The sequence below is a fragment of the Panthera onca genome, chromosome C1 (assembly GCF_046562875.1).
Source record: "Panthera onca isolate mPanOnc1 chromosome C1, mPanOnc1 haplotype 2, whole genome shotgun sequence".
Lineage (NCBI taxonomy): Eukaryota > Metazoa > Chordata > Mammalia > Carnivora > Felidae > Panthera > Panthera onca.
The window spans coordinates 196,776,096-196,803,670 of record NC_138346.1 but is presented as its reverse complement, the minus strand read 5'-3'; the positions used below and the strand labels follow the sequence as shown (position 1 = coordinate 196,803,670).

The window sequence follows — 27,575 nt, the reverse complement described above, 5'->3', positions numbered from 1 at the left end:
GCCCTCCTCGGGCCCCCCGAGAGCCCAGAGCGGGGCCGCGGGCCGGAGGCGGCGGGGAGGGCGGCAGGCGGCGCCGCCCCCGCCCCGCGGCCGCTCCCTCCTGTGCTCCCGGCCGGCCTCCGCGCCCCGCCTGCTCGCCGCCCGGCCCGCCCCTCCCGCGCCGCTCCCGGCGCCCGGCCGCTCCCCGCGGGCTCCGCTTCCGCCGCCCAAACTTTTCTCCCGCGCGTCTCCCCGCGGCGGCCGCCTGCCTGCGCGCCCGCCCCGCGCATGGGTGCCCCGCCGCAGGGGGCCTGACCCCCGCCTCCCGGTCCGCCCGCCGCGCCATGGCGGCCCGCGCGCCCCCCGCCGCACCTGCGGCCGACGAGCCGGGGGGTCCGGGCGGCCCCCCGCGCAGGAAGAAGTCCCGCTCCGGCGCGTCCGGCCTCCGTCGCGCCTTCAGCTGGCTGCGGGGCAAGAGGCGCAAGAAGAAGGCGGCGGGGGCCGAGGGCGCCGAACCGGCCGCCCCCCGGGCCAAGAAGGCTGACGACAAGGCCAGGAGGGCCAAGGGTAAAGGCCGAGGTAAGGCGGCCGGGCACCTGGGCTGCGCGCCGGGCGGCGCCGAGGGTGCGGCCAGGGTGGCTCACCCAGGGGTCCGCGGCGCGTTGGAGGGGTGAGCCTCTAGGCACTGGGGCGGGGGGGGGGGGGAGCGAAGAGCCCGGGGCTCAGCCCGAGCACCCCGGTTCTGCGCGCCCCACCCCGCCAGCATCGCCCAGAGTCAGCCCGGCCCCGTTCTGGAGAGAAGGGACCCCCGGCTGGGGCAGGAATCTCCTGGTTTAAGCAGGAAGTGCTGGCAATCTGGCTCTTGGGACGGTGAGGCAGTCCCCCTCCCCCAGGCTCACCCAGGTTCTGCCCTCTGCTGAGTCAGGGGGTCAGAGACTTGGCTCTGGCCTGGGGCCCATGGGAGAGGCAAGTGGCCTTGCGTCTCTGGTGGGGGTTCCTCCAGGTCTGGAAGGTCAACTGCACTCAAAAGGTGTTTCAGCCCCACAAAGGACCCAACGTGGGGCATAGCGTGCTTTAGGTTCTTAACTGTGTTAGCTTTTCCCACCTGGCTCCCCTCACCACTCCCCTGGGCCAAACCGCAAACATCCACCTCCTGGGGTGGTGAGCTCACGGATGAGAACGAACCATGGCGCCCCTCCCCATCACTCCTTCCCCCAGGCCTGGTAGAAACATGTCAGTGTTGGAAGCGAGCTTACAGATGGGGGAAACTGAGGCCCAAATTAACGGAGAAGCTGTATCTGGGCTGTGATGGGTACTTAAAACACAACAGCCAATTCCCTGTCTGTGGGCTCTCTGGCCTGATGGATGGGCAGCCTGAGGGGAGGTGGGGGGGTGGGGCGGATGGCTGACTTGGCTCATCCCTGCTGGGGTCACTTTTCTTTCGGGCACTTGCTTGGTTCTTTTCTCATTTCCCCCCTCTGTTTCTGTCTCCCGTTTGAGGGGTAGGGCATGAGTCTCTGCAAGAGGGTGGGGCTCCCTTGGGGCTTGCCTTGCTCCGAAGTCTACCTTCCCTGTGGCTCCTGCTGCAGTGCCAGAGGTGAGGAAATGGCGGTGTGTGCGGGCCCATCCCATCTGTGTTTACCCTCCCAGTGTCCTTTAACCACCTCCTCTGCAGGAGAATTAGAAGGAACATTTGAGGGGTCAGGAAGAGGGTGAAAAGCCTCTTGTGTGATTGCATCCGGCCTGATCTTCCTTTTGGATGAGGGCCCTGCTCCCCTTTGGCCCAGGCACAAATAGAAGTCAGGGTGCTGGGGCAGGGATGGCTGGGCCAAGCCCTGAGGGAGGGTTTGGGCGAAGGGTGTTTCCAAGGGCTCTGTACTCCCAACTGGATGCCCGAGTCTGTCCTAAGGCTGTCCCACTGGGATTCGGTCTGAAGTCATCCCCCTCTCAAGAGGGCTTGGGTCAGAACTGCAGCAGGATGGATTGTGGTCAGACTGTGAGGATTGGAGATAGAAAGCTAGTGGTGTACCCCAGGGAAGTGGACCCCTTTCCCCAGAGACCAGCCTGGAGGCAGGGGCTGGGAAAGCTGATCCTATAAGTCCCTGCTCCAACCTCCTGGGGTATATCTGTCATTGCTTCAGTGGCTAGGCCTCCCCCTGCGTTGTGTTTGGTATCCAGTAGCACTGGGCTTTCTGGGCAGCAGTCGGCCTGATTTGAGCCCACGTGCATGGGAAACACCTCCCTGCCCCTGGCTGTTGTTTCCCCAGGTCTGGGGGTGGCCCTGGGTATGACTGGAGGAAGTCCTGCTCCATTTTGCTCCAACCTCCTATTATTCCAATTGTTTCCTTGTCACCTGCCTGGCCCAACTTCTTTTCTGTTTATGAAGACAAATGAATCCAATCTCTCTAATCTCCACTGGCACTGCTGATCAGGAAGGGGAAGCCCAAAGAAGGCTTAACTATTTCTGGGGAAAATGTTCAGAATGGAGACTGGGGAAAATGGGAAGGAGGAATATACGGAAAATTCTTGAGAGGTTAGGAGCTTTTGCTGGGAAGCTCCCCCATCCCAGTCTCTGAACCAGAGACCCAGAGATGCAGGTCATGGCTCCCCTAATCTGACTCCACTACAGTTAAGATGGGGAAACTGAGCTTAGAGTAGAATTTTGAGCACTTGTCTTCCAGGACTGCTCTGCACAGACTTAGAAAGAAAAGAGAGGAAATCTGACAATTATTGATTATTCTGAATGTGCCAGGAGCCCTTTATCCATTATCTCATTTGAGCCCATTTGCAGATGAAAAAATATTTGAGGCTCAGTGACAGTGAGTGCTGAATTTGCCCAAACTCGGATTTGAACTCAAACCATCTGCCTCTCCAACCGGTACCGTTTTCATAAATAAGACATACAGGTGGGACATAGACCGGGGGTAAGGCTTAAAGATCTTTTCATCCAACCCATTCTACAGAAGGGAAAAGGTCCAGAGAGAAATAAGGGAAGTTGACAGAGTGGGAGGAGTATGAGAGTCAGGCAAATAAGAGTCCAGATCCTGGCTCAGTTGCTCGCAAGCCCTGTGATGTTGGGCAGCAACTTCTCTGTGGTCCCACTGATTCCATTACTGGCTCAGGGAAGACAGGGGACCTTCTCACAGGGGTGACCCTCTGGTTGGACGTTGCCTTGGTGGGTTTGTGACTCCAAGATTTCTGTCTCTGTACGATTCTCAAAAGAGGGGACGTGAAAATTTTGCGAAAGTGAAGTCACCACAAAAATGCAAAGGGTTGCTATTAATCACCTGAGCTCTAAGGACCCAGTCTGGAGGGAATAGGCTCAGGGCTGACAGGACAACTCTGCTGCCCCTCCCAGGCTATGTGACACCAGCAGATTATTAAACCCCTCTAAGCCTCAGTTTCCTTATCTGTAAAACAGGGATAATAAATCCTGGCTTTACAGGGGTGTTTCAGGGACCCAATTAGATAACAGCCATGCAAGTGCTTTGTGAAGCTGTGGAGAAAGGTCTAGAGGGTAGCAAGTTTCTGTGGTTGTGATGCTGAGGACTTGGACATTAGCTGATCCATGTTTGGAAATCCACTCTTGGTTACGCCTCAGATACCCATGGTGGTAGTGGTGATGATGATTGAGGCGGGAGCCACAGAAAGAATCTTACCTCTGCCCAAGAAGAGGACTCAGGCATAAGAAAAAGTAAACAAATAAGAGGCCATATTTTCCAGAAATATCACCTGGACTCCAGACAAGTATGTGGGGAGGAAGTGTTTCTGGGACAGATGCCAGGACTGGAGCCCAAATAGATAATCAGGGGAGGCTCTCTGCAGGAGGTGAGCAGCATAGAAGAGCAGGGTGCCGGCGAACTTGAAGAAGTAACAAGAAGGCTGCTCTCTGGCAGACCCCGGCTGGGCATCTTTATGAGTGTTTTCCCTTGTCCTCACAACAGCCTGAGAGGTGGGCAGTTATTACCATTTATAGGGGAGAAAATAGGTCACTCGGCTTCATTCATTTGAAAAAGACCTATCCTTTACTATGTAGTGTCAGGCACTGTTCAGGGTAACGTGGATACCTGGGACAAGACAGGCAAGGTCCCCACCTGCATGGAATGACAGAAGCACTCAGTCGGCCTCCAGAGGCCACACTCTCCAAACAAAACAGTATGAGGCTGGGTGTGTTTCTGACTCTGGAGAGGAGTACATAGGAGGATGTAGCCCTCCCGAAGAAGGTTACTCGCGGGCAGTGGACAGTGGCCGGGTGGGGAGTGGGATCATTCTTGGGATCAGAGTTAGAGGACTTCAGTACTCAAAGAATTCAGGAGCCACCTTGCCGAGTCCAGCAGACTTCACCTGAAGAACTCTGGCCACTCACTCAGGGAGAACTGCCCTTGGTGTGGGTTTGTGGAGAGACTCCTGAGTTTGAGTTGTGCTCTGTACACGTTCTGTGGCACCCCATGGTGGGCCACACATGCCCCGTCATGACAAAGATGGGGTTTCATGGCCTCTGACAGCCTCTCTGGCTCTAGAATTCTGGTTTAAGGATGGGCTGGGGCCATGAGGGTGGGAGCTATGCTCAGGAAAGGAGAGGCTGCCTTTTGGCCGGTCATGTACAAGACATTGGGACCGAGTGGCCTAGATATTATAGTAAGGAGGGCCAGGAGAATAGTGTGAACAATGCCATCTCTCTCTGCTGAGGAAGGGGCCTGAGGAGCTCCAAAACAAAGTCAGGACCCTAAGGCACTTTGGGTAATGGACACTTTGCCTATCTAAGGACAGGAGAGTGTCTGTTTGCTTTTCAGTAAACACTCTATGTATTTCCACATTGCATGTGCCGTCTCCCCTACTTAGGGTGTGCATATCTTCACTTCTCTATCCACTGAACTCCTGCTCATCTCTCAAGGCCTGGCACCAGTGTTCTCATCTCTGTGATGGCCCCCAGGGAACTTACTGCCTCCAGACTAGAACAGGGTGCTTAAGGGATTTGGAATTGGACAGTATATGTTTTTCTGGCCACCTTCTTGGGTAGGACATCTCAGTGTCCTTAGCCTGGGGCCTGGACCAATTTGTTAGGGGTAGGTTTCTCTTTGCTGTGGGATACGGCCAATGGGGGAGTGACTTCCTTAGAGGAATCTGGGACCACCTCCTCCAGGCCCCTGTGAAGGGATGGGCATTATCTGCCTTGGGTCCAGATGGGAGAGGGTGCCTCACTATTGTATTTCAAAATATTGATTAAGTATTTAATATTGGGTAATAAGTACCTATACTATGTGCCTGGCATTGTTCTGGGGATGAATGAGAGACAAGGTCCCAGTCCTCATGAACCTCACAATCTGAGGGAGGAACCAGACATGGAATAGGTAATGAAGGGTCAAGAAGTGTGACAAAGGAGGGAAGCACAGTGATCCCAGGGGAGATTAGGGACGGCTTCCCAGAGGAGGTGACATGTAAACAAAAATGGAAGGATGAAAGGAAGCTGGGGTTGAGGGATTTGCAGTGCTGGAATCAGGCAAGGTGCCTGCAAGGAGCTGGGGCCAGCTGCCTCTCTGGGTTCTGTGGGTTGCAGGAATCACCATACCTCATAATTTTGAACACCCTGAGGGCAGGACTGGGTTGATGGTCCTTTCCCTCTGCACTGCCCAGCACAGGGCCTGGTGCAAAGTGGCTTTGGGTAATAGCTAGGTGATCTGATATGGGCCCCAGAGCATGGGCATCTGTGGATCCTAGATGCTCAGAGTTGATGGCCTGAGATGCTGCAGGCTGCCATAATGGCACATACAGATGGGCAGCTGAGGCCCAGAGGACGAAGTGTCTTGCTCAAGGTCACACAGCCAGCCAGCATTAAAGGTGGAGCAGGAACCCTCACCTGCCAGGCTGACCTTAGCTTCCCTACTCCTTTGTTCAGACTTCAAATGGAAAATCCAGCCCCAGAGAGGTGCCTCTACCAGGAGTGGGATGAGATGAGCAGGAAGCTGAGTCCAAGAAGGGCTCCACCCCCTCCCTTACCTCCAACACCTTCAGGGGCTCATTCCAGCTGCCTCTCCCTCTCCCTCCTGATGGAGGCCTCAAATCCCCACCCATGGCACACATCCCAGTGTTCTGGAAATCCCCTTCAGGCTAGGATGGGCCCTCCCCCCACTATTCTGTCCATCTCCTGCCCCTGAAGCAGGGCTGGCAGCAAAGTTTGCTGAACTGGGGTGGCTAAGCCCTGTGGCCAGAAAAATCTACACTCTTGTCAGAAAAGGACAGAGGGAGAGCCTCCCCTTACCCAGCTGTCCCCTGGAAATCCCCGTCTCCCCAAACCTCAAAGCTGCCTCAGCTGCTCCTGGCCTGTCACATGCCCATGAAAACTAATGAGAGGAGGCATTGTATATTGTTTGGGCCACCGTGATGGTGGTGGGGCAGGGAGAGCAGGTATCCACACCTCCACCTTCTGTCAACATACCAGCATACCCCAGCATACCCCACGGCCACCTCTAGGCCCTTGGCTGACTTGGGGGAGGAAGTAAGCTGGAAGCAGGTTGGAAGCAGCTACTATGGGCCGGAGGGGTGGAATCGCTGTTGGGTCTCTCCCATTAGTATACTCCACTGTCTCTGTGCTTTTGTGTTTACTGCCCCCAGGGGCTGGTTCATCAAGGGTTGTCAGCCCTACTCACAAGGTGCCCAGCCCTGTGATTGGCATGGAGGGGAGACAGACACAGCTCAGCTTGCAAAGGGTTTAACCCCCAAATTTTCTGGCAAAGTGCATAATTCCCAGGAAGCTGCTGCTGGGGTCTGCTCCCTGTCTGCTTAGGACACCCCTCTCCTCCAAGCCTCTAGCTAGGTGAGGTCTTCACCATGGTTCAAGAGAGTCACCAGGTGCTCAGCCCAGTGTTGTGGTTTCTAGGAGTTCTGGTCTTCCATACCAGCTACGTCTTCCCACAGTCCTACCCCAGGCTCTCTCATGCTCTTGGCTGTGGGCAGTACTATTTCTCCAGGATCCTGGAGCAAGCACAGCCTCTGTAGTGAAAGAACATAAGACTGGGACTCTCCTGCCGGTGCCTCTTCACCTTTCCCAGTACTTAAGTGACATCATCACCACCTTCCTCCGCGTCAGCGGGCCAGCCCCACCGTCTCTGCCTCCACCAGGTCCTGTTCAACACCGCACAGCAGACGTGCTGCGTGCCCGACACTGTGCTGCGTTTGGGGTTGCTGAGAGGAGGGAGGCGATCAGTGTCCCCGAGGAACTTGTTTTCTGGTTGGAAAGGGAGATACCACAACAAGCTGTTGTCTCGAGACGAGTGTTGGAATGGTGTTGCAGAGGGTGCTGGGGGGCTGTGAGGTGTGATCAGTTCTATCAGAGTGCAGCACTAGTGCCTGTGGGAGCACAGAGGGCTGAGCTGGGGGAGGAGGGCTGCAAGGAAGACTTCCTGGAGGAAGAAACTGTCCAGCGGGATCTTGAGGAAAATGGGGAATCTTCCAGGCAAAGGTGGAAGAGGAAGAAGCATGTGGGAAGGCTTGGAGGTGTGTATGGGTGTGTGTGTGGCAAGCAGTTTTGTGCAGCTGGAGCTCTGATGAGGGGTGTGGTGGGAGATGAGTTGACCTGGGGGCAGGGCAGTTACTGCAAAGCCTCCTGCAAAGGCCAAGGCACCTGCTACACTCCAGACGTCCTTTGAAGTTCTTTGCATACACCCTTGCTCAGCTTATGTCAAGAGATCTGGACGCTACCCTTGAGTGTTCTCTTTGCTCCTTCATACCACCTTTCTCCTTTATGGGCCCCATCTGTAAATTAGGGGAATTGGGCTAGCAGATACTCCGAGGTCTCCCAGCTTTGATGCCAGGACCCTCTTCTCTGCAAAGCGGGAACCTGGTGCACACATCTTGGTATATAGTGTATGCGTGATGAGTGGATGAATAAAATATAACCCCTCGGGGACTGCACTGTTGTTAATCGCAAACTCTTAGCAAGGCATGGACCTGAAGGAGGGTGGGGCTTGACTCCCCAATTTTGCAGGGAGGGACAGGGTGCCCTGGAGCCACTGGGCATAAGAGGCAGCTTGGTGCAGTGGACAGGCTTACCCAGGTGGCAGAAAGGATGAGCAATATGGGGATTAGAACTGAAGGCTCTGGACTTCTAGCCCAGCAGTCTCTCTGCTACACCATGCTGCCCCTAGTAGGAGAGACAGGGCAGAGCAATGGTAAAGGAGAGTCACTGCCTAGGCTGCTGAGCCCTGGGCACAAGGGCGTTTGTGAGGACACAGAGGTGAGGATAGCGTGGCGGCCTGGAAGGTTTTTAGAAGAGGTGAAGCGAGGCCTAGGTTTGAAAGATGAAGACTTGTATAAGGGGAGATGAGTGGGGGGCACACAGACATGAGTGGCCTCACATGTTTACCTATACACTCCATTACTTACACTCACAGACACAATGTGACAGAGCCTGCCACAGTTACGTAGGTGGGTACACAAAAGCGCATATCCAGATGTTTGAAAACAGACTCAGTGATATGGATAGATGCACATGGATGTTTACACAGAGGAACCCACACGTTCAGGGTCACAGATATGTACACAGGTACACAACTACACAGCCACATTCAAGCATACAGTTACCAATGCCCAATTACATGCCCTCCTTCAAGGTTATGCAGAGGCACAGATAAACAGTAGGGGTAGTAGCATGGATCAGCGGATATTGGAGTCAGTCTGGGTTTGAGTCCTAGCTCTGTAGCTTACTGATGTTTGACTTTGGGCTAGTCATCTGACTTCATGGAACCCCTATTTCCCCATCTGTAAAACGGGGATGATAAAACTACCTACCTTATAAAATTGTTCTGTGGCATGAAGGCAGTTTATCAGAGTGCCTAGCACATAGTAAGCGCTATATAAAAGGATGCTGTTATTGAAACACTATTAAGACAGAAATACAGTCAGATCGATACATGTGTACACACAGGCACAGAGACAGGAGATACACACACAGACACGTGACACTCACGGGGTGGTGGCTGGTGGGCCCCAGCAGCAGCGGGGCTCCGGACCCCCCTTGTCTGGAGACCTGGCCCTCGTTCTCTGGGCGCCACTGCAGTCCTCAGAGAGGCGGCCGCTGGGCTGAGAGAGCTGGCGACCCGCCTGCCCCACCTGGACACACCGGCCTTTCCCGAGCGCTCTGGGTGGGGTGGCTCAGCTGGTCTCCCAGGTCCCGGGAGGGGTGGAGCCTACGGGACGCGCGCCAGGCCCCGCCCCTCCACCGTCCCCGCCCCCGGCCCGGCCATTGGCCGCAAAGCCTGGAGGCGTGGCTGAGCTGGGGCTGGGGGCGCCTGCGGTGGCCGCCCGCGCGTCTCTCTGCTTCCCTCCCGGGGCTGCGGGCCCGGCGGCCGGGCTGGTTGGGCTGCGCTAGGGTTTCCGCGCCGGCTCCCGCGCCCGCCATGGGCAACTCACACCACAAGAGGAAGGCCCCCAGCGGCCCCCGGCCCCGCAGCTTCTGGCGGTTCGGGCGGTCGGCGAAGCGGCCGGCAGGTAGGGGCCGGGGGTGGGGGCGGGGCAGGCGGGGAGGAGGGTCTCCCTGCCGCAGCCGCCGCCACCGCTGCTGCCCCCTCCCGGGGCTTGGTGGGTGTGAGTGTGGGGGCCCGGGAATCCCCCGCACAGACCCCACCCCTCACATGCGCAAAGAGACACGCGTACATGCGAATACCCACGGGCGGGCACACGTCCATGTTCACAATTTACACAGTCACACACAACACCCACTCAAATGTACGGACATGCAGACGCAAAATCGCATACACGTTTACACCCACAGCGTCGTTGTAGAACGCACAGACCCTGAGACAGGTACATACACCTAGGTATACGGTTTACACAGCCACAGGAATTATACCACACGCGCAGATTCGCACACTCGCACACACACATCAGTCATGTAGGTACAGTTGCCCAGCGTCTTAGGCACATAGATGTACCCACGGGTTCAGAACTGCACAACCAACCAGACTCCCACACTCAGGCTCAAAGACCGACCCTAAGGCACTTTTACACACACACACACACACACACACATACACACACACTCACACTTGTTAGCCCCCAACGGGCTGAAAGTTTGCAGGAGGGACGGGAGACAAAGGTGCAGGAGAGAAGCAGGAAACCAGGGGGCTGGAGACTATGGGCCGCCTCCATTTGACGTGATTGGGAGTTGGACTGGTTCTTTGGGCTCTCTCCCCACCCCCATCTGCGTCGCCGCTGCCTGTCGTCCCCCTTCCCCCTACCCGCGGTTCCCGTGGTCGCTGCCGCATGTCCCCCTTTCAGTGCAGCCACCGAGCTGGAACGCAGCCCTTCCCGGCGTGCTGCGGGATCCCTCCGCGGGTCACATTCCAGCCTCCAAGTGGGGGGTGGGTGGAGGGGGAGAATGGAGAAGGCTTCCAACTCTAGGGTTGGGAGATAGGATTCCTGGTTTTCCCCAGCAGGTGCGACAGTTCAGGGTATCCCCCAGAGTCCCAAGGGTTGCTGGAGGAGGGGCTGTTGAGGGTGGCCAGTTCCCTTACCTGGTGAATCCAGAGATGGGGTAGGGGCTCGGGGTTAGATCTGCTTTTCCCCCTGAGGAAGATAAGGGGATCTCCAACAGAGGCAGGTATTCCTTCTGGCCTTTGGGAGTGGAAGAATCTTGGAGAAGGTGGGGTGGGGTTCCTTTGGCTGTGGTGGGAGAATCCACCCATGTCTTCCCAGGGTGGCCCACATTCCTAGAGGTTCTGAAATGAGCCTGATGATCTCATCCCTCCACACGGGGGCAGGGGGTGACAGATAGAACCTGTGCTGGGAATTGGGGAGTCTGGATTTTCAGTGTGACTCTGGTATGGGCTCTGGTGACCTTGAGCAGATTGCTTTCACTCCTCTGGACCTCCTGGCTCCCACGGAAGGGCCTGTCTGTGAAATAAGGGGGGCATAGCTTAGGCGACTTCTGGGACCCTTACGGTTCTGTCTAGCCATTTTATGGATAGAGAAGGTGGGCTTGTCTAAGGTCATGTGCTAGTAGCGGTTTGAAGAATAACAGTGATGATCAAAATAACAGTAGGAAAAGGGTTAATTATGTTCTGGTAGACTCTGAGGATTCCTCAGAAAGTGGATTGATGAGAGACTCCAGGACCCTCCAGTAGTCTCCCTGTCCCAGCAATCCTGAAATCCATCTGACCACCTGTCTCTCTTAGATCCTGCACCAAGGGGTGGGGCTGGGGCTCTTCCCCGGCTTTCCCGTGGCCACTCTAATCTGATGGTTTCCTGAGAACCAACTGTGGGTGCTGACTTGTGACCATTTGTGGTAGGAGAGAGAGGGAGATGAGAGGACTAGGTTTACAGTCTCTTGCCCACTAGTCCCTGTGCTCTTACAGCTCCTGCTGCAACTCAGGCACCAACCAGGCTTTAAGGTGGTCCTAAGAAACCAGAAAGCAATGTCAAGACAACAGAGAAGTAAGTGTGGGGGCTGAGGAATATTCAGAAGGCTTTTGGGTTGGGGCTAGTTTTAGAAAACTGGAGAGATGGTCTTAATTTGGCCTTCGAAGAAACTACAGGGTTGGAGGGAGTCCTGATTGTTGATTAAATGAGAGAGAGATGACCAGGGATGCTCTTCAGCTCTGGGAAATGGCCATGAACAAAGGCAAGAGTTGAACCTGAGCATGGAGGCTGGAGAGAAAACTGGTTGAGGCTTCTTCCTTGTGCCTGGGAAGAGAAATTCCATTGTGAATGCAAACTTCAATCCCTTTGGTTTTACTTGTGCTGAGGATTGTTAAGGCTTCCTCAGCCTGGGCCTCTGCCCAGGTATGGGACTGGGGTTTGAGTACTTATCCATTTGATTCGTTTGTGAGAGGATGAGGGAAATGATGCAAGGCAAGCAGAGAGGGCAGGAGTCTGTAGACCATAGGGAGCCAATGAAGGTGTTTGAGCAAGGGAGGAGCCTATGAAAGTGTTGTGTTGGGAAGATGGAGCCAGAACAGGGCAGGTGCAGGCAGGACAGGTTGGGGGGTGGAGCAGTGAGAGTGGAAGCTCAAGAGAGCAGTCTGGAGGCTGTTGCAGTAATCCAGGGGAGAGGTGGTGAGGTGAGGGCTAGGGACAGGGTGGGGGCTGTGGGAGTGGAGAGGAGTGGCAGTTGCAGACACACCGAGGAGGAGGCGGCAGAAGTGATAGGACCTGGGATTAATCAGATGTTGGGCGTATGGGCCAGAGAGGGCTGTGGAGGCTTAATGCTCCAGGCTGCTTTGCTGGGGGGGTTGGTGACAGAGATAATAACTCAGAGATAAAAATGAGGTTCTGTGCTAAACCCTTTCGTCAGTTAATTCATTTGTCCCCCAACAGGTATAGAAATAAGCTAGAAGCCATTATCCTTCCCATTTTACAGATGAGGAAGCTGGAGCTTAGAGAAGTGAAGTCGCTTGCCCAGGGCCACTCAGCAAGGAGGTAGCTTTGAGATTCAAACTCAAGCCTATCAAATTTTAAAGACTGTGCCCTTAATCAGTTTAGGAATAGATGGGTTCCTTCTTATGATTGAGGGGCCTGCAGGTCCTCTGGGCAAAGAAAGCCCGAGGCCCTGGGGGTTTGGGGAGCACAAGTGGAGGAAGCACTGTGGGAGAGGGGCAGGGGTTGAGGACAGCACCGAAGCCCCCCAAGGGCTCAGAGAGGGAGCAGGTGAGAAATGGAAGGAGAACTGAGATTCAAGGAATGGCTGGTCCATTGGATCAATGCCCTTGGATGAAAGGGAATGGTAAGGGTGGACAGGGAGAGGCCTTCTCACTGCTGGAAAGATACTAACCTGCTGGGATTGTTTGGCCTTGGATCTCAGGAATCCAACCACACCCCCGTCCCTCCCCAGGCCCACTGGCGTCTGGTCTTGGGAAGTTTGGGGGATTGGTGAAAGATGTGAATTGGGAGTCCGGGAGCATCCCCCACCATACCACCCTCCTCTTTTTTTTTTTTTTTTTAATTTTTTAACATTTATTTATTTTTGAGAGAGAGAGAGACTGAACATGAGTGGGGGCAAGGGGCAGAGAGAGGGAGACTCTGAAGAGGGAGACTCTGAGCTGTCAGCACAGAGCCCGATGCCAGGCTTGAACCCAAGAACCGGGAGATCATGACCTAAGCCAAAGTCGGATGCTTAACTGACTGATCCACCCAGATGCCCCTGATCCTCCTCTTTTTCCCAGACCTTGTACTGTCAGGTTTATACACAGCCACCCCCTTCCCCTGTCCCCGTGGGATTTATTGTTTCCATCTTGCTGATCGGGAGATTGAGGGAATAGACTAAGTCATTGGGGGAGTCAGACCACCTGGAATTCCTTTCATCCCTCCCCCTGCCTCTGTACTTGGAGCACCAGGGGTCTTTGGTAGGTCCCGCAGCTGGGAAAAGTCCTGTTCCTCTTACTCACCTACCCCCCAGCTTCTCCCTACATCTCCTCCCCCTTCCTGGGAGAGATTGTGACCAACAGTGTGTCTGGACTTGGTTGTGGAAGCCTTGGGCTTGCAGACAAGGGGCTGGCCCAGCCCTCTCTGGTCGCAGGGATCACCCCCCGCCCCCGCTGCTGCCCCAGGCCCTGACCCAAAGTGGGGGACACTACCCTCCTAGGGGCAGAGCCCACATGCTAAGGGACCTTTAGAGATCATTTCTCCGACCCTCCCATCTCACAGATGAAGAAACTGAGGCTCGGAAAAGGGCACGTACTGGCTCAGCATCATGCTGCAATTGAGGGGCAGTGAGAGCTCAAACCTTGAGGCTCTTGACTCCCAGGGCCCTGGGGTCTCTGGTCTGGGCTTGGAATTCCCTTCCCTCCCAAACAGGAGGATTAGGACTAAGTCACTGAGGAGCTGATAGGGAACTCTTGTTAAAGTGTCCCTTATCAGGCTTTATCTTAATAATGGTCCTTAAGGCCACTTGGGATTTGAAGAGAGCTCCGGAAGTGGGTGGGAGTGGAGGCCTCTGGTGGCATGGGAAGAACAGGATTTTGCAGCCAGTCAGAGCTGGGTTCACACACCCTGAGTCTGCCAGTTACTAGCTGTGTGACCTTAGGTAAGTCACTGACCCTGAGGGAGTGCCTCTGTATGGCAAGGGGGATTTAGTGAGATCATGTGTGTCTCAATCAGTTGGTACTATCAATACATGTGAGTTTATTATCCTGTTACCAGTAGAAAGGCGGAGGGGCCTGAGAGAGACCTTTATCCACCCCTACACCCTGGAGAGGCAGAAGCTCCCTTGAGGACCACACTTTGTGCTTACACTTGGTTGTGTGGCTTTGGCTTTCCCAGCTACTCCATGAGGTAGGTGTTGGTCCTTTACAGATGAGATTGAGGCCCAGAGAGGCTGATTCATTTATCCAAGGCCTCTAATCCAGGCTTCCTGATTCCCAGGCTTTTCCCCTCTTGACTTCATCGTGGCTGCCTCTCTGCCATATATAAGGTAGGGATAATTGTGCCTTGAAGGAACAAAGGAAAGGGTTTTTGGAAATTGAGACTCGCACCCTGGCCCAGAGAGATTATTATGTCATTGTCAGGAGCAGATACTGACCCGGAAACTCATTATGACATTTATTAATATTATTGTAGCTAATTCCTCCCTGCACTACTGCTGGTTCCTGCAGCCGCCTGAGGCATGGGATCCTCCTCTCCTTGTTGGGGCACTCCCTGCCCCCCCATATTTATCTTAAAACCGGCCTGTCAGCTCTGCAGCTCTGCTCTAGGGCGGGGCTTCCCACTGAGGGGAGAGAGGAGGGGGATTTCCCTTCTGCAGAAGTGGGGTGCAGAGCTCCCCCTCTTTGGGCAGGGACTGAGGCTGCATGCAGCCCCCCTGATCCCTTAACTTCTTCGGACTTAGGACCATTGCAGTGTTTGGAGTGAGACCCAAGTTCCAGTGTGGGGTCAGCCACTTCCTGGTTGAGTGACCTTGAGCAAGTCACTTTCCCTGGAGCCTCCTTGTGCTCTTTGTGAAAAGGGAAGTCAGACATACCTTTCAGGTTTTTTGTTAGGTGTTCTGTGAGACTGAAAAGAAAGAGAAACTTCCACGTGAAGGTTTTTGTTATACTCATTTCCCTTTGTCTTGGAGAATAAAATCTCCATACGTTCTGGGTTCTGCTCCTGTTGGAAGGCCCTGGGTTGTTCACCAGTACAGAGGGGCTTAGGACCTCTGAACACCCTGAATCCTGGCTCCCGGGCCTGGCCAGTGGTCAAATGTGGTGAGGGAGCGGGGTCAGGCCCAGGCCTGGAGGGCTCCAGCTCCTGAGTAAGGCCACCTGGGCAGCTGTTCCCTCCCCCCCTCATTCCTCTCCCCTGAGTCAGGCCTGCCTGGCTGTGGGCGCGCCACCACCCCCGCCCCTTGCTCTGGAATGGGGCAGGTTGAGGCCTCACCCCATGGAGGATGTTGCCAAGACAGTGTGTACGCATGCGCACAAATGTGCCCTTGGCCTTGGGGGTTGGGGGCTCCCTCCCCCTTTCTTCCCTGTCCCCAAGCTCAGGAAAGCCCCACAGTGGTGGGTACATGCACCTGCCTTTGTGTACACACAGCCACCTGGCTGGGCCCTGCGTGAGTCTGCGGTCCTGCTCCTGTGTGAGGACACGGACTAGGGTGGCCTGGGTGTGCTTTGTGGACGTGGTCCTGCGAGCACCCACCTGTGTGTGGGGGGGGCCCAGTGGGACATTTTGGAGGTGCAGGCGCACATACTTCTGCTGGTTGGACTATATCTGAGCTCACGAACTTGCATGTGTGCTTCCTGGTGTGCCCTTCATGTTAGGGGGTGTGGCCGAGAGCAAGGTGTCTTCTCTGATCCAGGAAGCTTCCTTCCTCTGGCAGGTGGGGGAGGAGGGGAGGTGGAGGCTGCAGGCTGAGCCAGGAGCTTCAGCCCCAGGCTGCACCTCTGGACTGTGCCAGGGCAGAAGGCTCTAAATACAGCCTTGGGCAAGGTCCTTCCACTCTCTGGGCCCCAGTTTCTTTGTGAGGTCCCTGCCCTCCACTGGAGACTCTGGTTGCTGAGCTCCGCCCTAAGCAAGTCACAGGTGTGTGGACCCAAGCCTTGCCTTGCCTTGCTTTGCTTTGCCTTGCCTTGCGAGGCTCAGAGAGGCCTCAGGCTCTGGCCAAGCGGTGGGTGTGGGGGGAGGGGTGTTGCTGGAGCAACCAGATGTTATCAAGTGTGAGAGCCTTGGATCCTCTGGGACTTTGCAGCTGTGGCCCTGACTGCCAGCTTGGGCCTGAGACCTTGAGCTGATGTTCCCCCATGCCCTGAGTGGAGCTCAGCCCTGAGTTTCCTTGGTTAGTGGGTAGCTGAGGATGACTGTGTCCTGTGTGGGTAAAGGCTTCAGTTTTGGAGCCAGCCAGGGCTTGGGAAGTCACCTAGCTCTCGGAGCCTCACAGGTCCATGATCAACAATGGGAGAGAATCCTCGAGAACCTGCCTCCAAGGGCTATTTTAAGATCCATGAGGGCAGAGACTGCCTTCCCCCAGCACCTGGCATTAATCACCCTAAAGTAATGAGGCCTATTGCTCTTCTCAGTCTGAGCGGGACTAATAAGGGGGCAGGTGAGTCTGGCCTAAGAGAGGGAAGAGGGGAGGCTGTGGCCAAGAAACTTCGAATTTCTGGGGATGAGAGGGTCCCTCAGCCCTTGTTCAGAGGGGAGATCGGGTTTGTAGCTGGCATGGCAGACAGAGCATAGCTTTTGGATTCCAGTTGTCCTGAGTGCAAATACCACCTTGCCCTTTCCCAGCTTGCCCCTTCTAGCCTCCATTGCGTCATCTGTAAAATGGGGACAAAAGGGCCTATTTCCAGGATGCCTGGGTGGCACAGTTGGTTAAGTGTCCAACTCTTGATTTCCGCTCAGGTCATGATCTCGAGGTCGTGAGGTCCTGAGGTCAAGCCCCGCATTGGGCTCCGCACTGGGCTCAGAGCCTGCCCAAGATTCTTTGTCCCACTCCCTCTGCCCCTTCCCAACTATGACAGCATTTTTTCGGTCTCTCAAAAAAAAAGTGCCCACTTCTTAGGATTGTTGTTTAGATTGAAGTGATTTGTGGATTTACATACTATCCAGCTGCATAAAAGTTTGTTTTCTAGAGAGCAAGGGCTCATCCTCTGAGTGGTCTGAGAGGTGGGGCAGCGAATGGGGAAGGGGCTGCAGAGGGGTCTTGCAGCATGAGAGCCACTGTGAATTCTTAGATCCTTAGGGGCTCAGAGAGAAAGGTGTGGTGAGAGAGGGGTGTCCTGAGGTTAAGTTTGGGGGACAGCACTTCACAGACTTTCTCTTCCACCTTCTCGGCTACTCTTTTTGGAGTTGCCCAGGGTATCTCTTAACACTGTTCCTACCCAGTTTAACCTTCATTATTGACCTCCTGGGGCTCTTTGAATAAAAGCCAGACTCTGCCATGGCCTACCGGGCCCCACCTCAACCTGGCTCCTGTCATTCTCTCCCTTGCTCACCGTATTTCAGCCCCACTGGCCTCCTTTCTATTCTGGGAGACACCCCCCCCCCCCAACTCCTGCCTCAAGGCTGACACTTCCTCTTGCTTCTGTCCCTAGGGCTCTGTGCCCAGCACTTGCCCTGGCGGGCTCCTCCTCCTTCGAGTCTTGGTTCCAATGTCCTTTCCTTAGAGAGACTTTCCTTGATGCCTCTTATAGGCACCCCCTTCTCTATCATAGCTTCCCAGTCTTCACTAATCTAAAATTATATTGTTAGTCTACCTCATTCATGTATTCATCAAATGTTTATTGAACTCACAGTATGTGACAGGCACTGATTTAGATGCTAGGGATGTACTGGTGACCAAGACAAAGTTCTCCATTTGCTATAGCTGTCAATACTAGCTCGATAAATACTGCTGATTGAATGAATGGGTACAACTGTCTTATAAAGAGGACTTATTGGCCTTGTTTCCATATGAGGTCATGACTTGTGTGTGATGGAGCTGGATTTGAACTTGAGCCCGACTTCCCTCCGGTTCCCTCCTCCCACCTTCCACTTTTACTGCCCTTAGCTGTGAGCTGGTTTCTTGGCTAGTTCTGTTCTCCCTACCTGGTGATTCATCAGAGTCACCAAGTCATAGAGTGAGGCCAGTGGGAAGGATCCTGGGCTGGAAGAGCAGGAGGGGGACGATGAAGCCTACCTCTGCTGTGTGACCTTGGATAGTTCATAGTGCTTCTCTGGGCTGCTTCCACCTGACCAAAGTGGGAAGAAAGTCCCGAACATACACAGGAGGAGTTGTTCCCACCGGCCACTGTGTTTCTGCTCTGGGCATCTCCCTGGCTTCCTAGTACTGTGTCCTGGGCTGTGTCCCAGCGGCTTTCGCCGGTGAACTTGCCATCACAGGCAGTTCTGGGCTGCCTGGCTGCTCCACCTCTGAGTTCCTCCCCCAGGGAATTACCCTCACCAGCCAGGAGGACTTGGGGATCATGCCAAGTGTAGTTTAGTGGCTCTTCCACCCACCATCTGGCAGCTGGGACCCCTGCCATAGCTCTGGCCCCTGACGGTTTAGTAAAGGACTTGGGGACGGGTTAATGGTCTGCTCCTGGGACTGAGTGTCTTCAGCCCTGCTAGTCATACTCTCCACCAGAGCCAAGCATCTGCAGACTCGGGGCCTCAGTTTCCCCATGAGAATCTGGGATGGTTCTTGCTACGGCACTCCACTTGAGGGGCGGGGTCGGTGGGTGGGCGGGACCAGTGGCGCAGGTGGGAGGAGGACCTGGAGAGCAGCCCCTCCCCCTCCCCTGCCTGGCGCTGGCTCTGCAGCTGGGCGGGCGACTCGCACCACTCGGTGCTGGGTTACGGTGAAGGCGGCGCCCGGCGCTCCGGAGAGGTCGGAATAGGGGACGGCCCGAGTGGCGCCCGCAGTCATGGTGGTGTTCCTGGGCCGCCGCCTTCCGGTGCTCCTCGGGCTCTTTAAGAAGAAGGGTGAGTGGGTGTGGCTGGGGGGGGGGGGAAAGAAGGACCCCGACACCTCCATTTGCCAGAGCCTTCTGTAAAAAGGGGATCAAAGCCGGGGAAGGCTAATGGGTGGGGGATGGGGGGCAGTAATGAGGCCAGACTACCCTGTCCTCCCCTGTGCCTTTGTCCAGCGGCTTTTCCGCTGCCTTTGTCTGGGCCCTGCTTGGGTTTGGGAGGATGGATCCAGATGTCTCTGACCTTGAAGTCTGCAGCCCTTGGGTGAGACTGCCTCCCTTCACGGGTACCCACACTGTACTGGGTACATCCCAGTACTTCAGTTCTGAGAGGCAGGGCACCCTCTTCCAGGTCAATCAGCATGTGTGGAAGGATGGGATGTGGGGAGCAGAGAAGAGAGAAAAGTAGTGCCCCTGGAATTTGGGGCGTGATCATTGAAACGTTGTTTAGAGGCCAAGGTGGGGCCCCTAGAGAAGTTTTGGAGTGCGCCTGCTTACTGCTTCTCTAGGAACTGGGCTTTCAGGCCTGGATTAAGACATGGGGGCCATGGTTTATCAGACTTTCGCCGGGGGTGGTGGGGGGGAGGCGGGCAAGCAAATGTCCTTGGTTGGAGTGTGGTCCAGGTATCCCCTCTGGGAACCTGGAGTTTAGTCTTGGCTCTGATTTGCTGGATGACCGTAGGCAAGGCCTTTCCGTCGATCTTGTTTCCCCAACTTGTAAAATGCAGGGATTAGGTGAGACTCATCGGGATTGTTGGGAGACTTAGGAGCTCTGACCTTGTAGGGTTCCTGCAGGTTCCCTGGGCAGGAGCTGGCTGTTGAAGAGTGGGCCAGGGAAGAAGAAATGGGCAGGTGTCTGAGCTGAAGACCCTCATCCTGGGGTGTGGCCCTTTAAAGGGCTTGTTTTGTTCCTGCCCCTCTCTACAAGGTGCTGCCAAGGTCACATGACCCTCCCAGCGCTTTTGCTTATGTTGTGGGTTCCATTTAAAAGGGGGGCTGGAGCTGCAAAGTGCTGACACAGCCCCCTATTCCCAGGATTAGATGACCAGCTTCCCCATGGGCGGGGCCTGTAACAGGATCCTTTGTAATGGATCCCTGGCTCCTTTGCACCAGGGGTTGGGGCCTCCAGGAGAGGGGGATGCCTGGGACTGTTCTCCCAAGAGAGGCTGGAGCTGCCTTGTCTGGGGCTAGAGGGGCCCTGAGGAGGGCCTTCTCCCCTCCCCTTCTTTCCTCTAAGGGATAGCCACATGGGTGAGTAGGGGACATAAGAGGCCATGTGCCTTATTTGTCCCTCCTACCAGGACTTCCTGGGAATTCTGGTTGTGACCTCTGAAAGCCCACACCCTTTCCTAGTGTCCCACAGTGTCTTCCTGGGCCTGGGCCAAGGGGGGTGTTTGAAAGGGGTGGTTTTTTTCTGTAAAGTAAAGCTCGGGGTGTGGAGACAAGACAGTGTATTTGCTACGGGCTATGTGTATACAGGGTGCCTTACATCGGTCCCTGTGTGACATGTGGATACACAGTCGTGTATGTACTTGGGTATTGTTTGTATATGTACAGAATGGGAACTGTAGCTGTTGTGTATAGACCTAGGGGCTGGCTGTGTTCTCTGGAGGCCCCTGTGTTCGATGTTGGTTCCCAGATGTGTTTATACTGGGATGCTGTTTGTGTATGTCCTGAAGCCTGTGGGTGTTGTGTGCGTATGTGGTGGGCTTGTGTGCCCTGGGTATGGGGAACTTTGTGTGGTGTGGGTGCTCAGATGTGTACTCTTGGGTACAGTTTGCATATGTGCATGGGGGCTGTGTGTATCGCGTGTATAACTCAGAACCGTGGGTTGTGTCTACAGATTGGGGGAAGCAGGCCTTGCATGTGTGTGCAGGGACCGTGTGCAGTCTTGGGACTGGGGTGTGTTGTGGTGGAGCCTGTGCATCCCCAGGCCTCACTTCTCTTCCTCCTCTGTTCCGCTAGGCTCTGCCAAGGCTGAGAGTGACAAACGTCTAAGTGTGGGGTCCGGCCAGGGGCCGGGGTCTGTAGTGGATGAGCACCAGGACAATGTCTTCTTCCCCAGTGGGCGACCGCCTCACCTCGAAGAGCTGCACACGCAGGCCCAGGAGGGGCTCCGTTCCCTCCAGCACCAAGGTAGCCTTCACTTCCCCTCTAGTATCCCTCTTAGCTCTCCAAGGTCAGGGACCTAGCCCGACACACCTTTCTGGTGTCTTCCAGAAAAACAGAAACTGAATAAAGGTGGTTGGGACCATGGAGACACCCAGAGCATCCAGGTGAGCTCTGCCCCCAGCTCAGTCCTGACTCTGCTTTTCCCTTCCTGCTGAATCTCTGGCAAGTATGGTCTTTGAACCCTTTTGGATCTCAGTTTCCTTTTTGTATCACGAAGGGCTGGACTAGATGACCCCTCAGGGCTAGTCCAGCTGACAACCCGCTCAGTGCTAGGTGAAGCTGGGGAGAATCCAAGTCAAAAGTTCCAAAGGGAAGCCCTGAAGAGGCAACAGCAGAGGCCCACGTAGGCCTCTGGGATGTCTGAGGCCAGGGCCTGATCTCCTTCTTCCCTCAACAGTCCTCCCGGATGGGGCCAGATGAAGACAGCATCTCTTTCTGCAGCCAGACCACATCCTACACGGCTGAGAGCTCCACAGCAGAGGACGCTCTCTCCATCCGCTCAGAGATGATCCAGCGCAAAGGTGTCTGCTCACCGGCCAGGATTCCCGGCGGGGGAGGGGGCAGTGGGCACTACCTCGGTCCCAGCACCTCCTCCTTGCCCCATTTCCTCTTCATCTGGCATTTCCCAAGGCTCTGTGAGTCAGTGAATCCAGGAAACACAGTATCCTGCGTTTTTCTTGGAGACTCACCATGCACATTAACTGCAAAGCAGGACAGTTAGGAGTCAGGAAACCTGGGTTTGAGCCTGGTGTTGCTGCTTCCCAGCTGTGTGACCTTGGGCCAACCCTTAACCACTCTGATCTTTGGTTTGATGTTCTATAAAAATGAGGTTAAGAGTACTTACATTATTGGAACGAGTGCCAAGTGTTCAGCATGCTAACACATAATAATTGTTCACTAAGTGGAAATTATCACTGGAAATGATCAGCCTTCTAGAAAAGAAGTGTTTAGCTTTGTTTAACCTAGCTTGGCCCACGCCTCCTTGATTATGGAAATCTTTTTTTGCAGAGCACTGATTAGTGATTCCACAGAAGTAGTGCTCTGCAAAATGTGTCCTGAGACCTGCTCTAACGGTTTCTCTCCCCTGGACTGGCCCCCAGGGTCCACCTTCCGACCCCATGACTCATTTTCCAAATCGTCCGGGAAGTCGGGGCGGCGAAGGCGCGAGAGGCGGAGCACGGTGCTGGGACTGCCGCAGCACGTGCAGAAGGAACTCGGTGAGCCTGGCGGGGAGGAGGGCAGCGGTGGTGAGTCGGGAGCTCTGGCTGAACCCTCCGCTGACCCCCCGGTCCTCCCTGTCCCTCGCAGGTCTGCGGAACGAGCGTGAGGCACCAGGTACCCCTCGGCCTCCTGGTCCTCGGGATGCCGTCCGCATCCCCACGGTGGATGGCCGTCCAGCGGGCCCGGCCTCAGAGACAGGGGCCCGGGTGTCCCTGCAGGCGCTGGAGGCACGGGCCCAGGCCGGTGCCGAGGCCGAGGCCATGCTGCAGCGCCACATCGACCGCGTCTACCGGGATGACACCCTCGTTGGGCGGTCCACAGGAGCCCGGCCCCCGCCAGTGACACGGCCCATGTCCTTAGCGGTGCCCGGACTGACAGGAGGGGCAGGGCCTCCAGAACCCCTGAGCCCAGCCATGTCCATCTCGCCCCAGGCCACCTACTTGTCAAAACTGATTCCGCATGCTGTCTTGCCGCCCACGGTGGACGTGGTGGCCCTGGGCCGCTGCAGCCTGCGCACACTGAGCCGCTGCAGCCTGCTGTCGGCCAGCCCGGCCTCTGTCCGCTCGCTGGGCCGCTTCTCCTCGGCCTCCAGCCCGCGGCCCCGCAGCCGCCATCCTTCCTCCTCCAGTGACACCTGGAGCCACTCTCAGTCCTCTGAGACCATCGTGTCTGATGGCTCTACCCTCTCCTCTAAGGGTGGCTCTGAGGGTCAGCCCGAGGGCTCTCTGGCTAGCAGTAGCGTGGCACCCCCTCCCCAGGGGGGCAGTGGGAGGGGCTCTCCCAGCGGGGGCAGCACGGCCGAGGCCTCCGACACTGTCAGCGTTCGGAGCAGTGGGCAGCTGTCCGGCCGGAGCGTGTCCCTCCGTAAGCTGAAGAGGCCCCCCCCACCTCCCCGCCGGACCTACTCACTCCATCAGCGGGGCTCAGCAGCACCCGACGGGCCCTTGGGGTTGCCGCCCAGGCCTGAGCGGAAGCAGCAGCAACAGCTGCCTCGGCCACCCACCACTGGTGGGGCAGAAGGGACGGGGGCAGCTCCGTGTCCCTCCAACTCAGCAGGCACCTGGGTGCCTGGCTTGTCTCCAGGTGGCTCCCGGCGTCCCCCACGCTCCCCAGAACGGACGCTCTCACCCTCCAGTGGGTACTCGAGCCAAAGTGGTACTCCTACCCTCCCTCCTAAGGGTCTAACAGGGGCCCCTGCTTCCCCAGGCAAGGCCCAACCCCCTAAACCAGAACGTGTCACTTCCCTTCGTTCCCCTGGGGCCTCTGTCTCTTCTTCCCTCACGTCTCTATGTTCCTCATCCTCTGACCCAGCCCCCTCAGACCGGTCTGGTACACAGATGTCGACTGCCCTGGGTGACAGGTTTGCCATACCTCCTCACCCCAAGGTGCCCGCCCCTTTCTCCCCACCCCCTTCCAAGTCCAAGAGTCCTAAACAAGCTGCCCCCGCTCCTGCCACTCCTGCTGTGGTCCCCGGGCCGGTCTCTACTGCTGATGTGAGTCCCGAGCCCCCACCAACTCCGCAGACCTCCCTGACCCCGCCACAGGAGTCACCCAGTGCCTCCAAAGACCAGTCACCCCCACCGTCCCCACCCCCATCTTATCATCCTCCCCCCCCACCCACTAAGAAGCCTGAGGTCGTTGAGGCCCCATCTGCCCCAGAGACTGCTGAGGAGCCCCTCCAAGACCCCAACTGGCCCCCACCCCCGCCTCCTGCACCGGAGGTGCAAGACCTTTCCATGGCTGACTTCCCCCCACCTGAGGAGGCCTTTTTCTCTGTGGCTGGCCCTGAGCCTGCAGGCCCTTCAGGCCCCCCAGAGCCTGTTAGATCCCTGGCTGCTTCATCCTTCTCAGTTGCTGTCTCTTCCCAGAGCCAGCTTCACGGTTCCCCAGACCCTCCTCCGGCTCCACCAGCCCCACCTCCAGCTGGTTCTGTCTCGGGGCTTTTGGCCAAGCTCCCACGGAAGGAACCGGTGGGCTGCAGCAAAGGCAGCGGGGTTCCCAGGGAGGATGCTGGCGCACCCCTGGTCACGCCCTCACTCCTGCAGATGGTTCGGCTGCGCTCTGTGGGCGCTCCTGCGGCTGCTGCAACCCCGGCCTCTGGGCCGTCAGCCCCCCAGAAGCCGCTACGAAGGGCCCTGTCAGGGCGGGCCAGCCCAGCGCCTGCCCCCTCCTCAGGGCTCCATGCTGCTGTCCAACTCAAGGCCTCCGGTCTGGCTGCCAGCAAGGACCCTGCGAGTGCCCAGCCCAATGGACCGCCTGAGGTGGAGCCACGGTCTCCCCAGTCCCCTGCCTCTATGGCCAGCTTCATATTCTCCAGGGGCACCAAGAAGCTGCAGCTGGAGAGGCCAGTGTCCCCTGAGACCCAGGCTGACCTCCAGCGGAATCTGGTGGCCGAACTTCGGAACATCTCAGAGCAGTGGCCACCCCAAGCCCCAAAGAAGCCACCTAAAGCTCCCCCACCCGTGGCTCGCAAGCCCTCTGTGGGAGTCCCGCCATCCACCTCGCCCAGCTTTCCTCGGGCTGAGTCCCTTACTGCTCCTCCCACCAACGGGCTCCATGCTGAAGACAGGACTAAGGGGGAGCTGGCGGAGAATGGAAGTGTCATGCAGCTGGTGGGCCTGGAGGAGCAGAAGCTGGGCCCACCTGGCTCAGGTACGGTGGGTGGGGGTGGGGGTGGGTCCCCATCACTGGTGTTGGGAAGCGGGTGTCTGAAGTCCCACTACTGGGAATTTGTTACTGGATCTTTAAGATTTCCCTGGTCTCAGGCTGCCTGGGAAGGGTGAGCGATCACCGTTGATAAGCTAGTGAAGGAGCATGGTATGTAGGGCTTTGAAGTCAGACCTACTGAGTTTGAACTCCAACTTTGCCATTTTATCTACCCATCCTGGCCTTAAGTTCCTCACCATAAAGTGCAGGGCAGTGATGCCTACATTAGCATGTCAGAGGTATTGTTTGTAACACATCTAGCTGGTGCTGCTGGCATCGGTCAGTTGAGGAGGTGAGGATGTGCCTTGGGCTCTTAGTAGCCAGAACTAAGCCAAGAGGCCCCTTGCTGAATGTCCCTTCTTTTCCCCCTGCCGCAGACCCACAGAAAGAGCTGGTCTGACCGCCAGGCACCTCACTGGCACGGCTGACCCATCCCAGGAATACAATCTCAGGGACCTGAGCAGCTCCAAGGATGAGACGATACGGCAGACACTTAACCTAGTAGAGAGGATGCCTGCAGCCTTAACGTTCACAGCCTTCGATATTTATGCAAGCCTGGTGTTGATCCTGCCCTCCAAGTCATCCAGCTCATGCCTTTTCCTCCCTGGATGGATTCCCCTCTGGCAGCTGCTGCTTGTCTTGGCCTTAGCCTCATCTTGAAGGAGGTAGCTGGTGGGAGTGGGTGGCTGCGCCCCCTGCTGGCCCTGAGGCCACACGGTTGGGAGGAGAGCGCCTCACGTGAATTTTTCCTCCCCCCCCCCCCCCCCCCCCCGTGTCCAAATCATGCACATACTGTAGTCCAGAATCAAAGCACTTTTGACAAGTGGCTGCATGTCCATCCTCCAGGGCCCATGAAGCCTCATTCTAAGGGCCTGTTTACATGGCGGCAGCATCAGTCCCCGGTAGCCAGCCCATAGCTGGGACCAGTCTGCTCCCTCCGATCCAGTTTGCTCATTTCCTAGTTCTTGGAGGTGGGCGAGTCATTGTATTCCCACAGGTTTCTCCAGGCTGGAGGTAGGAGCGGGGCTGTGGAATTCCAAAGCACAAAAGGGGCAGCAGGGGTTAGCCTTCCTGTGCCTCAACTGACCACCAACCACCTGCCTTCCAGTTCTGCCAGGTGCTCCATGCAGGGGACGAGAAGTGGGGACTGCCTGGGCCCAAATGAGGGAGGCGGTGGGAGGGAGAAGAAGAGAGGAGGTCCACAGGCTCTGTCCTCAGAGAGTGGGAGGACAGAACAGGGAGGCCTCTCAGCGGGCACTTGGTAATGCCAAGCATCTGCCCCTTGTTTCACTTGATCAGGTTGGGGTGGGCAGGCAGACGCAACGCTTCAGAGGCAGGAGCCCATGGGCTGTGGCGAAGCTGTGTCCCCTTCAGCTGTGCAGGAAGCCCTGAGGGAGGCGGGTGGAGGGTCTGGCCAGGGGAGCGCTTATTTGGGCAGTGGGCCCAGACCTGGCCCTACAGATTACATTCTCTGACCTTTCTCTTTACTCGGTGCATGTTCTTTCTGCAGCTGCCTTTCAGCACAGGTGGTTTCACTGGGGGGAGCTGACGCTGAGTGACAAGGATGGGAAGGAAGCCAAAGGTGCATTCTATTCCAGACTCTTCCCTAGTCAGTGAAGGGGGTTCAGTGCTCCTAGGGAGCAGGCTGGGCGATTGCCCCCTGGCCATCAGCTTCTGCTACTGAGGTCTCCTCTAGGAATTTTAATGACCTATTTTCAGCCTGTGCCTCCTATCTAGGTAAGCTGGCTTCCCCACTGGCCCCGGTGCCTCCCTTCACAGTAGTGTGACTGCCACCAGGGCCACCCCTTCTGGCCTGATCCTCTTTCCTCAACAGTGACTTGGGCTTGAGGAACCTCACTTTCAGCTGCTTCTGTGGAGAGGCTGAACCCCTCCCAGAACCAGAGCTGGGAACACAGGGGATGTGGTACGAGAGCCCAGGTTCCTGGGGCCCTCCCTCACTGCGGTCTTCTCCCTGTGGCTGTAAACCAAGGTTTCCCTTGCCCTTTGGGTAATGGAGAGCGGCTGCTGGGTACATGTCGCACCTGTCCAGTGAGCCGGGGAAAGAGGAGAGTCAGGATGCACTGCTTTGCTCAGAGCTCCTGACCAGCCCCCTGGGAACCAAGACCAGGCCAAAGCCTCCACGAAAGAAACCTGGCCCTGGCAGCAGCCTTGGAGCTGTTGGAGATGGAGATGGGAGGGAGCCCAACTTCTGTGTCTCTTCCCCGCCCCCCCCCTTCCCCCCCAACGTTACTTGAGCTCCTTATCCTCAGTTAGAATCTTCTGAGCTTGTTTCCCCACTGGGTGGGACAGAGTACAAAGGAGAAGGGAGGATCTAGAAGAGGCAACCCTTCTTTGTCCTCTGGGGTAAATGAGCTTGACCTAGTGCAAATGGAGAGACCAAAAGCCTCTGATTTTTAATTTCCATAAAAATGTTAGAGAGAGAGAAGTATATATATATATTTCTTTAAATTTTTGAGTCTTTGATATGTCTATACAAACAAATCCATTCCCTCTGCCCTGAAGCCTGAGTGAGACACATGAAAGAGCTGTGTGTGTGTGTTTCATTCAAAGGTGTTAATTAAATGATTAAAACGTGGCTGTGGTTTGCTGTTTCTTTTTTTTTTTTTTTAATTTTTT

The 27,575-nt window shown here is 56.2% G+C and overlaps 1 protein-coding gene across 3 annotated transcripts; it reads left to right on the top strand.

Annotated features, from left to right (window-relative positions):
- On the top strand, positions 1–27,534 carry NHSL3 (NHS like 3). Of its 3 annotated transcripts, none has more exons than XM_078452101.2 (7): positions 1–558; positions 20,805–20,975; positions 21,060–21,115; positions 21,409–21,532; positions 22,112–22,228; positions 22,320–24,884; positions 25,316–27,534. In XM_078452101.2, the coding sequence occupies exons 1-7, from the start codon at positions 324–326 to the stop codon at positions 25,336–25,338; spliced, it is 3,291 nt and encodes a 1,096-aa protein (XP_078308227.1). In that variant the 5' UTR covers positions 1–323; the 3' UTR covers positions 25,339–27,534. The 3 variants fall into 3 exon arrangements, with proteins under 3 accessions (XP_078308227.1, XP_078308226.1, XP_078308228.1); XM_078452100.2 differs by lacking the exon at positions 1–558 and adding an exon at positions 9,235–9,465; XM_078452102.2 differs by lacking the exon at positions 1–558 and adding an exon at positions 18,649–18,852.
- The last annotated feature ends 41 nt before the right edge of the window (positions 27,535–27,575 follow it).

Bases quoted from the DNA above. Each gene is read 5' to 3' on its own strand.
- NHSL3 (XM_078452101.2), top strand. From the start codon at position 324: ATGGCGGCCCGCGCGCCCCCCGCCGCACCTGCGGCCGACGAGCCGGGG. The intron at 20,976-21,059 runs GTAGCCTTCACT...GGTGTCTTCCAG, and splicing joins CCGTTCCCTCCAGCACCAAG to AAAAACAGAAACTGAATAAA. The intron at 21,116-21,408 runs GTGAGCTCTGCC...TTCCCTCAACAG, and splicing joins GAGACACCCAGAGCATCCAG to TCCTCCCGGATGGGGCCAGA.